The sequence below is a fragment of the Pipra filicauda genome, unplaced genomic scaffold (genome assembly GCF_003945595.2).
Source record: "Pipra filicauda isolate LSUMZ 115617 unplaced genomic scaffold, ASM394559v2 scaffold71_size5581439_pilon, whole genome shotgun sequence".
In the NCBI taxonomy this organism is placed as follows: domain Eukaryota; kingdom Metazoa; phylum Chordata; class Aves; order Passeriformes; family Pipridae; genus Pipra; species Pipra filicauda.
Window position 1 is genome coordinate 1,729,250 of NW_024104887.1, and position 12,661 is coordinate 1,741,910.

The following is a 12,661-nucleotide window of genomic DNA, read 5'->3' on the forward strand; positions in this document are numbered from 1 at the left end:
AGCTCAAATGAACAGCTCGAGCAGTTCAAAGTTCAGCTGCTGTGCAAATGTTATCACCTGCTCTCGCTGCCTGCAAACCTTCCAGCCCCAGCCAATGCCCTGTGATGAGCTAAGGGGAACGTGTGTGCTTTCTATTGTATTCCTGAACAAAGAATCCTCCTGTTCAACACTGCAGAGCCAGAACTTATGGGCACACACAAGGAAATGCAAAATGTAACCCGTTCGCCCAGTTCCCCATCCATCAAATGTCCTTCCTTTGCTTTCATTTCACATATTCCACATGGAATAGAGCTCTCTCTCTAGGAATGAATCAGTCTTAAGGCAGAGGTGGATGAATTCATTTTACTATTGATTGCCCTATACACAATAGCTAACAATTATCAGCACTTCTCAAGAAGTTATCTACTCATTTCATTAGTATCAAACAGCATCCCTTAACACCACCCTCTTCTTTAAGAAGAAAACTAAATTTACCAAGTCATGTCAATTTTTCTCATTATTCACTACTCAATCCCTGAAAAAGGTGTTACAGGGTTCACAGGTCCCATGTCAGTATTTCACTCTGCTCAGCAGAAATGTGAACAGCTGGCTGTATTGTTACAGCCTGATAACAAAGGGCCTTGAAAGAAATGTGCTCCTTCCACAGGTACCTGAGGAAATGCAAAGATTCTGGGTCTGGAGGTGCTACAGACTCCTTCCCCCATCCAGGGAAAACAACAAAGGGCTTCTGAAGCTTCCAGGCACTGTGACTGCTGCTGAGGGATGGGAGCTTGCGTTGGAGAGAGGATGCTCACAGGTCCTGTGTCTGGGGCATGGAGGAGGCAGAAGGGCTGATGAGATCCTGAGGAAGGCTCTCCCGTGCTTCCTGCATCCGGCGCCGCGCCCGCTGGAAGGCCTCTACAACACAGAGGTGACAGCAGGACAGAATGCATCAGACAGCCTCAGGGACAGGCAGGGATGTGTCAGCTCTCCTGGTGCAGGAGTCCCACTTCCTACGACTAAGTAAAAGCACCTGGCCCGTGCTGCTCCCTGTTCTCCAGCACTGTCTTTGCTCTGTGCACAATGGAATTAGGGACAGGGACAGGGCCTCAGTGCAGCCATCTGTGCTCAGGGCCAGGCAAGACTGGGCAGCCCAGTCTGTGCCCTCACACAGTGGTTATCCCTCCTGCCTGCTCAGAGCTGATGCCTCCTGAAGTTTCCAGCTCAGAGCAGAATATTAAACCTCTGCCATGCACTCTGAGAGCTCACGGGGAGGGGAATTACCCCCACAGCAATGGATTCTCCTGAAATATCCTGCCCACTCTGTAAAAAGGGAGCACAAGTGAGCCAAAGTGAGAACAACACTGAAGGCCCTACCCAGAACGTTGTAGACAGAGCTCTGCTGGCTGAAGCCTCCCAGCCGGTCCAGTACGCTCTGCATGCGCTGCCTCAGGGCACTGCTCTCCAGAAAGGCTCTGCACAGAAGCACAGCAGGATGAGGTCAGGGCTGCCAGCACCAGCACAGGAGATAGAGCTCCTGGAGCTCCCTTTGCTGCACTTACTTGGACTGCTGCAGGCAGTACAGCCGGAACGTGACGCTCCCCGTGGTCTCTGTCCGGAAACCAAAGCGGCTCAGGCGCTTTCCCTGCAGGGATGGCACAGGTTAGAGCAACCCCACAATGAAAACAGGAGCACAAACTCCTGTGTGCAGTCTCTCCCTTCCCTGTGAGGTCAGAAAGAAGGGCAGATAGTTCCAGGCCGTGCTGAGGGCAGGACCACTTGCAAGCCAACAGTGCAGTGCTGGGGAAAGTTTTCAAGAACTGCATCAGGGCTTGTTCTCACACAAAGCTGGCACTAAACATCACCTTTGCTCATTACAGCACCAAGTACCTCTGCAGTTTTCTTAAGATCATGAAGTTTCTGCCTGCCTCACACCCATTGGCTTCTCACTTGGGGAAGCCGTTCCAGGCACAGTGCAGCCCAGATTCCTCACAGAAATCCAGGAGGAGTCTGTAGCTGGTACTAAATGCTGATCTGACACTTTGCAGACAGGGGTAAGTCAAAGCTTTGGCCCATGCTCCCCCACTTCTCTAAGCTGCTCACCCCTCAGAAGGCACAGCTCTGCCTCAGCATTTGCCCATTCCTCTGTTCAGAACCACAAGTCTCACAGAGGAGACATTTCTTTAGTGAGAGGGACAGGACCACCAGCTCATCCTTGTTCAAATCTGGTCCAGGCTGCCTACAGACCCTGAACCTGAGACCACAATGTACCGTTTCCCAGCAAGAGAGCACCTTGGAAGTGCTCCCTGCAGCTGAGCCCACCTTGAAGGTCGATGGTACCCGGACGTAGGTTAAGTCCTCCAGCTCAGGAGATCCCCCAATGAAAAACCTCCTCATCTCAGCCACTGTCCCCAGCTCCACGGGGCGCCAGGTAGGGATGGTGAGCTCGTGGACACCTGGGCCAGGACAAGAGGACAGCTTAGCTGCTGTGACCAGTGATCTGTTCAGAGTCACAGAGGGCAGCATGCTGACCCAAACCACAGCTGGTTGGAAATGGAAACACTGCACAGTATCAAAAATGTTCTACAAACATTTTCCACCATGAGTCAACCCCTTCCAATCACACAGCCAGCACTGAAAGTATGCCCTGTCCACCAGGAGCGTCTCCTCACAACACCCAGGTCACCCCCAGATCCCATGTGGGACACAAAGTAATGTGCAGTATCACCCCAAGCTTCATCACATTTTGTGATGGAACCACCAAAGGAGCAAGGACAGCAACACGTGATGTGCCTCAAAACAAAGGCAGAATGGTGCAGGACACATCACATCCTTCTTTGCTGCCCCTCAGACACCTAATTACCCCCTTCAGTGCACTGAATCCCTGGGACCAGGTGAATTCATTCCCAAAAGAACCACTCAACTCCTTCTCCCAGACAATTAAAACAATGCCCCAAGGATGTTTTTTACCTGGAGATGCTGGCAGCACCAAGGACCCATATCCTTCCACACGATACCTCTGCCAGAAATCCAGGGATAGGACCTCGAAGTAGAGAACAGGCCACTGAGGGAGACTGTCTGCAAGGAGGGGAGCAGGTCACAGCTTTGTGAAGGAGATTATCACTGAGATAAAAAATGCTAAATGTCCAACACCACTAGTAGGAAGTCAAAGAATCAGAGAATCATTTAGGTTGGAAAAGACCTCCCAGGTCATCGAGTCCAACCTGTGACCCATCACCACCCTGTTCCCCAGCCCAGAGCACTGAGTGCCATATCCAGTCATTCCTTGGACACCTCCAGGGATGGGGACTCCACCACCTCCCTGGGCAGCCCCTTCCAATGCTGTCAAGCCCTTTCCTCGAAGAAATTCTTCCTAATATCCAACCTCAACCTCCCCTGGCACAGCTTGACGCTGTTCCCTCTAGTCCTGTCCCTTGTTCCCTGGGAGCAGAGCCCGACCCCCCCCCCGGCTCCCCCCTCCTGTCAGGGAGTTGCAGAGAGTGAAAAGGTCCCTCCTGAGCCTCCTTTTCTCCAGGCTGAGCCCCCCCAGCTCCCTCAGCTGCTCCTCACATGACTTATGCTCCAGACCCTTCACCAGACCTGTTCCCTTCTCTGGACACAATCCAGCACCCTTCTACCACAGTCATTTTTGTATTTCTTCTACAAGGATTTATGGTTATTTTTCCCTGTAAAAGCTGAACCCTCAGATTTGAGGATGAGAACAGAATTATTGATGTTAAAAATTAGGGAGAAAATTTAACAGCAAGTCCAAACTGGGTTCTCAATAATTTGAGCAGACAAGACAATCTTTCATGAATGATCTGATGCCAACCAGGGGAACCTGTTTATCTCTGACCTTTCCCAACATTACTGGGGGATTATTAACCTGGATTCTCCTACATCTCTCCAAGCATTTCTTTTTTTCCACAAAGAAACAAACTCATTGTGTTTCTTCTAGGTTGAAAACTCATCAGTGCTGGTTGAATACCCAAATCCAAACTGTACATTGGATTCAAGTGGCAAGGCATGCCACAGAGCTGTCCCTAGCAATTGCATCCACAGAGCAATGGGATGGGTGAGGGAGCAGCAGGAACAGGCAGCAGAGAAGCCCAGTTTAAAACAGAGCTGAAGTTTCAAAGTGACATGAACTATACAAGGATTACACAGGTCACTGAGCTTGTCTACAAACATAAGACTCAGCACAGGGTTTAAGTTGTGTACAAAAAAGCTGCCTGGTTCTCCTGCTGCAGCATCCCAGGAACAGCAACACAGCCCAGCACGCCAGGTTTTGGGACAGATAAACCAAGATCCGAGTGGTTTTGCAACTGGAGAAAGTTGCCTGCAGCAGGACAACGTCAATGGATCCATACAAATGCTAATGGATTCCTGGGCAGGGCAAACACAGGATGTGTCTAGGGGCTGTGTGGTGACAGGGTGAACCTTTGCTGAACCAGAAACATCTCCCTCTGTTCCTTCGTCCCCAACAGGCCAGACAGCAGGATGGGTGCACTGGAGTCAAAGGATTTCAGAGTAACAAGGAAACACACCTTCATCTTCTAGGGTGTAAAACATCTCCACAGTGAAGGGGTAGCAAAAGTATGCCACCTTATCCTGGAAAAGGAACAGGACAGAGATCAGATTCCTGGACAAGAGAATTCATCACAGCATTGCAGGGGGCAGAGAAAGCAGGGAGAAAGGAACTAATGGTGGAAAGCAGGTAATGATGCCCAAACATGATCAATCACATCCCACTAACAGACACCTGGCTGCAGGATGGACCTGGATACACTCCCTAGTGCCATGTGGATGGAACAGACTGTTAAAAATAATGGAAAAGGGGAATGAGTAACACACCTCAAATGACAGCTCAGTCACTTGCATAACTACTGAACTGCCACAACCTCTACAGGAGCCAAGCAGACTACCTCAAACAATGGTATTATTGAAATGTTGTATGATAATTGTTTTTGTAATATGCAAACTAGATCACATAAAAGACATCAAAAAGCTGATAAAATTCAAATTTTCTAGGAGAGAAGCTGGAGACAGAACAGAACCAACTTCCTAGATAAGAAGAATTCATTTTGGGAAATCAGTGTAGAGACTGTGTGCATTCCTGCCCCAGGCAAGCCAGAACAATGATTTGTTAACTCAGAGCATTGGAGAACACAAAAATCAAAGCTCCAAAGGAAACCAGTCATCCAGAAGGAAGAAAAAAGTGAGGTTTCAGAAACTTCTTTGGAGTAGCTTTATCTGATTTAGTTTTACTCGGACAGTAGCCCCCTGGGAAAATGGCAAGTGTAATTAGAATGAGGAGAATCCCAAACATGCTCTGCTCTTGAAAGGAGCTATCAAGTCAGGACCTTTGCTGGTCCTTTGCTGTAGTTTGTTACACATGTTCCACTCCAGAGGCTGCCTGTTCCAACTGCTCTGCAGATCTGAAAGTGTCCTTACCCAGCCCACTTTCTTGGTGGTGCAGGTCTGTGTCACTCCTGAGAGCTGCTGGAACGGGGGGCTTGACCACTCTGGGGAGAGAGGAGAAGGTGAACACAGTGGTGAAGGCTTGGGGTGAGACCAAACTCACAAACCAGAGCAGCTCAAAGGACAATGTCAGTCTCCAGTGACTGGGGAAACAAGTAACACCACCCACATGGAATTTCACAGAATCCCAGAATCACTGAGGTTGGAAAAGACCTCCCAGGTCATCAAGTCCAACCTGTGCCCCATCCCCACCTTGTCACCCAGCTCAGAGCACTGAGTGCCACATCCCGTAATTCCTTGGACACCTCCAGGGATGGGGACTCCACCACCTCCCTGGGCAGCCCCTTCCAGTGCCTGAACACCTTTTCCATGAAGAAATTCTTTCTAATATCCAACCTCAACCTCCCCTGGCACAACATGAGGCCGTTTCCTCTTGTCCTGTCCCTTGTTCCCCGGGAGCAGAGCCCAACCCCTCTGGCTCCCCCTTCCTGTCAGGGAGTTGCAGAGAGTGAAAAGGTCCCCCCTGAGCCTCCTTTTCTCCAGGCTGAGCCCCCCCAGCTCCCCCAGCCGCTCCTCATACGACTTTTCCCTTGGTATGTCCCACCCTGTCCTGTTCCAGCCACTGGCTGCTCCTCAGAACACCCTGAACTCTCCATGAAAAGCACCAACTCATCTCAAGAGCAAAGCAGAACCTCATCTAAATGTACTGAGTAGCAGCAGTAGTCTCTCTTTGGATAAACATCCAGGTATAATCAGAGAGGGGAGCCATAGCCATAGCTCCAGGGGAACTAAACATGCAGCAGGACATGCATGTCAGTGCTGGGAGCCTTATTTTATCCATCAAAATGTAATATGTCAGAGTCAGCACAAAACAGGATGGTGAGCAGTGAAATCAGACAAGGTCAGTGCTGTGATGGAGAGGACAGGAAGGCTGTTCTCTGCAGGACAAGGAATGAACTTCGGACAGACTGCTGACCACTACCACCTCTGTGTCCCAGCCTGAGCTGGAAGTGATGAGAAGGGAAGATGCCACTTTCTCCCAGGCCTGAGTTTAGTTCAAACAGTTGAGTTCTGCCATTTTAGCTCTGAAGACCTCTGACTAGATCCCAACCCCAGCATCACCTTTTGCTGACTACCAGCAGATATGGTCTGATGGAGGAGCCAAAGCCTGTTTTATTCCTCAAACTGCTATGATGTGGCTGGAAATGGGAATACTTACGGTTAGGAAGCTCCAGGAAGAAATGCACATAAAGGTTGTCATACTCATAGCCTTGAGCTGAAACTGAGAAGAAGAGAGAATGAACTTCAGCTGTTTGCTTTGACACAAACTCCTTCAGCACTCGCTGCAGACTTTTGGGAGAGCAAGCACCAATAACCTGTTACTGCTGGAAGCTGGGAAAAGCCAGATGATCCTCAGAGAAGATTCCCCCTCCAGACTAGCCCTGTCTCCATATCACTAACCATATGAGGGAGGTCCCATGTTTAATTGGTTTCTTTGGGAAGTTAATAGAGATTATAGCAATCTGCTCTCCTCTTCTTGAGATCTAGGTCTTCCTAGAACAGCTGCAGCATTTGTAACCTGCATCCTGTAAATGCCTCTCAAGGGCTTAGTCTGCAGGAATAGGGAGGAGAAGAAGGAAGTAAAGGATTCTAGGGAGAGAATCACCTATTCTGGACCAGCCTATGATCTAAGAATCCTTGGACCCTTCACAGTCTCAGCCATCCCAGCACACCCATATTTGCCCCTATTACTGTTTAGAATAAGGACTCACCTATTTCTCCATTCACAAAAAGTCTCAGAGTACCAGGAAGAGGCTGAAAAAACAAGCAGATAAACAAGATAAAAGAGCTCAGTGACCACTGGTGGAACCTCAACAATCCCTTCCCAACAGCCTCTCACACCGGTATTTCATGGATATCCAGACATGAATGATGGCCAGGGAGTGAAGAGTCCCTCTGGAGAAAGGCTCTAAAGACATCAAATCCCCCAAATCCCAGACTGCAGGAGTTCACTATTACATAAATAAGTTTCTTACAGACTTCAAGATGGATATAACATGTAGTGAAAAGTCACTTGCAGAAATCATAGTCCTGTTTTTCCTGTCATGTTTCTGCACTTACCCAGGGTGGGGGAGCAGGGGGAAGCACAGGACGAGCTGGGACACTCTATCAAAGTTCTGGAAAGTTCAACTTTCACACTTTGGCAAACAAAATTTGAACAAAAAAAAGATTGCAGTTTGGGTAATTCACTGAGAAGGGAAACTATGAATGAGCCTGGGGGTGAAAGGGGCTGTTAACTTGCATAAAGTGGCACATAAAAGTTTTTGACACTTGAGAAGTTAATAGCAATCACTGCCCCAGAATGAAACAGTCTCTGGAGACTGTGGTGCAAGAGGCAGCCACGTGAGCCAGGTCACCAGTCCCCAGAGGCAGCAGAGGCTCCAGTCCCTGCCAGCAGCCTCTGGAACTCACCATTTCAAACTCTGAGCCCACGAGCCCATTGAGATAATCCCTGTGCCGACCGTAGAGCTGGAAACACACACAACACCAACAACAAAAAAGTGGGTTTGGATTATACTGATTGCTACTTAGCACAAAAATTGTAGTGGGTATCATTTAAACTCAACTTAAATTGCTGCCAGGCTTAGCACACGTGGAGTTTAATTGTTACAGCACATAAAGAGAATGTAAGGATCCAATAGAACAAGGATGCATAACTGCTAACCCTGCACAGAACTTCAGCTTCAGAAAAGATCTTCTCAAAGGCCAATTTTAAGGGATAAGAAGCTCTGAAGAATCAGATCTTAAATGGCATTTTAAAAACACAGGCACAAACTATTCCAGTGAAGTCAACAGAAAGAGATCAGCATAGGGAAATCACAGTTTCCTTGGTGAACACAAAAATAATAAGGGAATGAAGAACTAAAATATTAAGTACTTCTATAAACTGTCACAGCCATACAGGCAACTCAGAAAGATCGAGGCATGAAATGATATCCCAATATCCTGGGACATAATGGGTAACAAGAAATCAGTCAATAAATATACAGGTAGCAAGAGAAAGATCAAGGGAAGAGTCTGCCCATTGCTCAAAATGGAAAGAAAAACACTGGCAGGTGACATTAGGAAGGCATGAATTTGGGTGTTTTCTTGCATCAGTTCTCACTCCATAGATCACTGCAGGCAGGGCCAGGACAACTACATACAAGGTGTCCATAAGGAGTAAGGTATGAAGCAGTCAGGGAGTATTTGTCAGAGTTCTAAAATTCCTGGGCATGATGAGGCTCCCTGCCAGTGACATTTTGTCACCTCAGGTGTGCACAGCACTAGCAGTTACATCTGCCCCTGTCTCTCAGAACCAGTGAACACGCTCAGTGGCCGGTCCTTACGTCTCTGAACATGCGCTGCTCACGCTCCTCCTCCTCTGGCTGCACCTGGGCAGAGGCATTCTCGACGGTGTATTCCCACACCTCTCGCTTCTCTCCATCCAGCTCGATCCTGCAGCACCCCAAAACACATGGGAAAAACTCCTCCATTATGCAGGGAATAGGCACAGGCATCGACAGGGCTCTCCTGACCCAGCAGTGTCCCCTGACCCAGCAGTGTCCTCTCCACCAGGCCTCTGCAGTGAGACAAAGGCACTCACAGCCCTCTCCTTGCTCCCAAGGGCACTCACAGCCCTTTCCTTCCTCCCAAGTGCCTGCCAGCATCATTCCCTCAAAAAGGGAGACATTTGTGTCTGGCATATGCATAACACAATTTTACAAGGGGATGTAGTGATAGGACGAGAGGGAACAGCTTCACACTGACTGAGGGTAAGGGTTAGATATTGGAAGAAATTGTTCCCTGGGAGGGTGGTGAGGCCCTGGCACAGGTTGCCCAGAGAAGCTGTGGCTGTCCCATCCCTGGAAGCATCCAAAGCCAGGTTTGGAACAACCTGGTCTAGTGGAAGGCGTCCCTGCCCATGGCAGGGGGTGGAATGAAATGATCTTCAAGGTCCCTTCCAACCCAAACCATTCCATGATTCTATGATAACCTGCATCCCTAGGGACTGGCACCAAAGCCCCACAGTCAGACATGTAGTGGCCCCAGGCACAAGGAGACAATAACCTTTTCTTAGAAATCTCTGTAATAAATATAAAAAATATCTCTCAATTTAAGTGCTGACCCTGTGCTTGAAGGGTGACCAGGAAACAAACATTTCAGCCCCCAGTCCCAGTCCCAGGAGAGGTCCCAGCCCTGTCCCACTCACCGGTAGGGTCCTTTTGTGCCAGTGAAATCAGGCTTCACAGTGATCACCCCATTGCCATCCACCTTGATTGTGCAAAGAACATGTTCATACTCTCTGTGACCAAGCCTAAAGGAAGAAATCAAGAAAACACAGTCTAAACAGAGAGCACAGACACTCTTGTGCCCTGGAACAGCAGAGCTGGTAAAGATACATGGAAGTACAGAAGGGAACAAACACACACATACTTTCCTAGAAGCATTTTGGAGGGGTACACTCAGCTACCTCCCAAATGAGTGAGGAAAGAGGCAGAAAGAAATTGCAGCCTGGGTTACTGAGCTCTTGGAATTTTCTCCCCTTAACTAGTGAAAGAAACAGGAGATTTGAGTAAGGAGCAAAGATGGGTTTCCTTTTGGGAAAGTTAGATCTCTTCAGGATTTTACTTACTTCCCATAAGGTCCCAAGTCCCCCATGATGTACATGGTCTGGACAGGTGTGTTAATCACATGATTGTTCTTTATAAATTCTTCCGAGGGTTCCCAGGTGACGATTTTCGACTTCAGAGAACTCGCTTCTCTGTGAACAACAGAACAGCACCAGTCACGGCTCTGCTCAGCAGCATCAATCCCCACAAGACAAGGAGTCCCACTGCTGGATTCCACGTGTGACACAGCTCAAGCCTCCCGCTCCCACAGACCAGGCTGATCCACAGCTGGGGTCCCAGCACCAGGAAACCTGCATGAGCAAGCTCCGAGCCCCAGTTTGCTCTCACACTGGCCTACGGTCCTGTCTTCTCCTCCTCACATTGGCCATCCTCTCGGCCAGATACGAGGGCACCTCATGATCAGAGTCGGTTACCTTCTGGCAGAGCTGCAAGAGAAAACAGACAGGAACTAGCTTAATTGTACTGGGACATCTTTCCCAAACACACCTCTCCTCTTGGAGAAGAGAACAGGTATGTACACGGTCACAGGCAAGCACAAATTTCTAAATGACTGTAGAATTCCTTCACTGTTCTGGTGGCAAAGTACAGCTCACTCCACCCTGCGAGCTACCTACAGAGTAGTGCTACAAAGCTGAGTCCCTCTGAGCTGTCCCAACCATCACTCTGAAACAGGGACATCCCACTCCAAGTCTGGGGCACCAGGTGAAGCTGCTTTGCAGCAGTGCTTTCTCCTGCACTCAGGGTATCTGTCTGGCTTCTGCAGGGCCAAGAACCAACAAATGTTCCCTCTGCAGTAGGCCTGGAAGTTTTGACGGACACAGAGTAACTAGGAGCTGGTACCTCCTCTAGGTTGGTGAATCGGTCATGGTCGGTGTAGGTGAAGATGCGATGGTTCTTCCGACCTCCAGCCTTCTCCAGTTTCCGGATCTCCTCATGGTACTGCCGGTCCAGGGGAGTCTGGCAGGCTGACTCATTCAGGTACAGATCCACCTCAAACTGACAGCACCACAGGTAAAGCACAACAGCCGCCTTTCACCAGCATTGGCAGAGCCACAAACACCTTTCAGCTGCGGTTTCCAAAGCCACCAGAGAGACAAGACTCCTTGGGAATCCCATCAAATAACCCGAGCTCTGGAGCAGCTCCAACACTGCTCAGGCACGTGGCAGCCAAGAGCACCCACCAATGCCCGCCTGGAAGGGCTCAGGCACAGCAGCTCACCCTGAAACAGGGGACCCCACACGGAGGTGCAGAAAGGGTGTCGGGAAATTCATCCCAGCCTGCTCAGTTCTGGGCTCCTCGCTACAGGAGAGACATGGAGCTCCTGGAGGGGGTCCAGCAGAGGCTGTGAGGACTATGAGGGGACTGAACATCTTCCTTATGAGGAAAGGCAGAGGGAGCTGGGGCTGTTCAGCCTTGAGAAGAGATGGCTGAGAGGGGACCTCATCAATGTCTATCAGTGTCTGCAAGGAGGTGTCAGAGGTTGGATCGGGCTCTGCTCGGGAATGCCCAGCAACGGGACAAGAAACAACGGGCAGAAACTGATGCCCAGGAAGTTTCACCCGAACATGAGGAAGAACTTCCCTGCGCAGTGACCGAGCACCGAACAGGCTGCCCAGGAGGGTGTGGAGTCTCCTCACTGGGGATATTCCAAAGCCGACTGCACACATTTCTGAGCACCATGCTCAGGGGACCCTGCCTGTGCAGGGGGGTCGGACTGGATGACCTCAGTGATCCCCTCCCACCTGACCCATTCCGTGAAGCCCCTCCCGCCCCCTCCGCGCACCCACCTGGCTGAAGAGCTTCTCCTGCCACCCCACCTCGGCCTCCTCCTCCTCGTCCTCCGGGGCCCGCTGGGCGCCCGCGGCAGAGGCCCGGATCACCGCCAGCGGCACCGCTCCCTCCCCGGCGGCGCTGCCGGCCCGGCCCGGGCGCTCGGGGCCGGTGAGCGGCGGCGGCGCCTGCGGCAGGACGGGCCCGGCGGGCGCGACCCGCTGGATGCGGACCCTGCGGGGAGGGAGCGGAGCGTCAGGGCTGTGCGGGCCGCCGGGGCCGGGCCGGGCCGGGGCCGGGGGCAGACGGGCGCTCACCGCAGGCGCAGGTTGCGGACGGGGTCCCGGGAGCGGTACACGGCGGGGTCCCGGGAGCGGCACACGGCGGGGTCCCGGGAGCGGCACACGGAACCTCCCCCGCCCGGGCCCCGCACGGCGCCCGCCATGGCCGAGCTCTGCGGAGACGGGCGGGCATGGGCGGGCAGCGCCCCCCCGCGGCCGGAGCCGCCCGTACAGCCGGGCCCGCTCTGCGTGAGGGGGATCAGCAAATCCCTCTGTGTGAGGGGGGATCCCCCACATCCCTCCGTGTGAGGGGGTCTCCACATCCCTCCGTGTGAGGGGATCCCTACATCCCTCCGTGTGAGGGGATCCCTACATCCCTCCGTGTGAGGGGGGATCCCACACATCCTTCTGTGTGAGAGGAGTCCCCACATTCCTCCGTGTGAGGGGGGATCCCCCACATCCTTCTGTGTGAGGGG

At 51.2% G+C, this 12,661-nt stretch overlaps 1 protein-coding gene across 1 annotated transcript; it reads right to left on the reverse strand.

The window, feature by feature from the left end:
• Nucleotides 1–328: 328 nt before the first annotated feature.
• MKS1 (MKS transition zone complex subunit 1) lies at nucleotides 329–12,362 on the reverse strand. The gene is made up of 17 exons (XM_027734441.2): nucleotides 12,222–12,362; nucleotides 11,922–12,138; nucleotides 10,974–11,129; nucleotides 10,461–10,558; nucleotides 10,136–10,264; nucleotides 9,713–9,817; nucleotides 8,850–8,958; nucleotides 7,933–7,989; nucleotides 7,233–7,275; nucleotides 6,680–6,742; nucleotides 5,434–5,504; nucleotides 4,527–4,590; nucleotides 2,950–3,057; nucleotides 2,302–2,435; nucleotides 1,542–1,624; nucleotides 1,357–1,454; nucleotides 329–897 (listed from the first exon to the last, which is right to left on the reverse strand). Exons 1-17 carry the CDS (start codon nucleotides 12,347–12,349, stop codon nucleotides 791–793), a joined length of 1,770 nt encoding a protein of 589 aa, XP_027590242.1. The 5' UTR covers nucleotides 12,350–12,362; the 3' UTR covers nucleotides 329–790.
• Nucleotides 12,363–12,661: the final 299 nt, after the last annotated feature.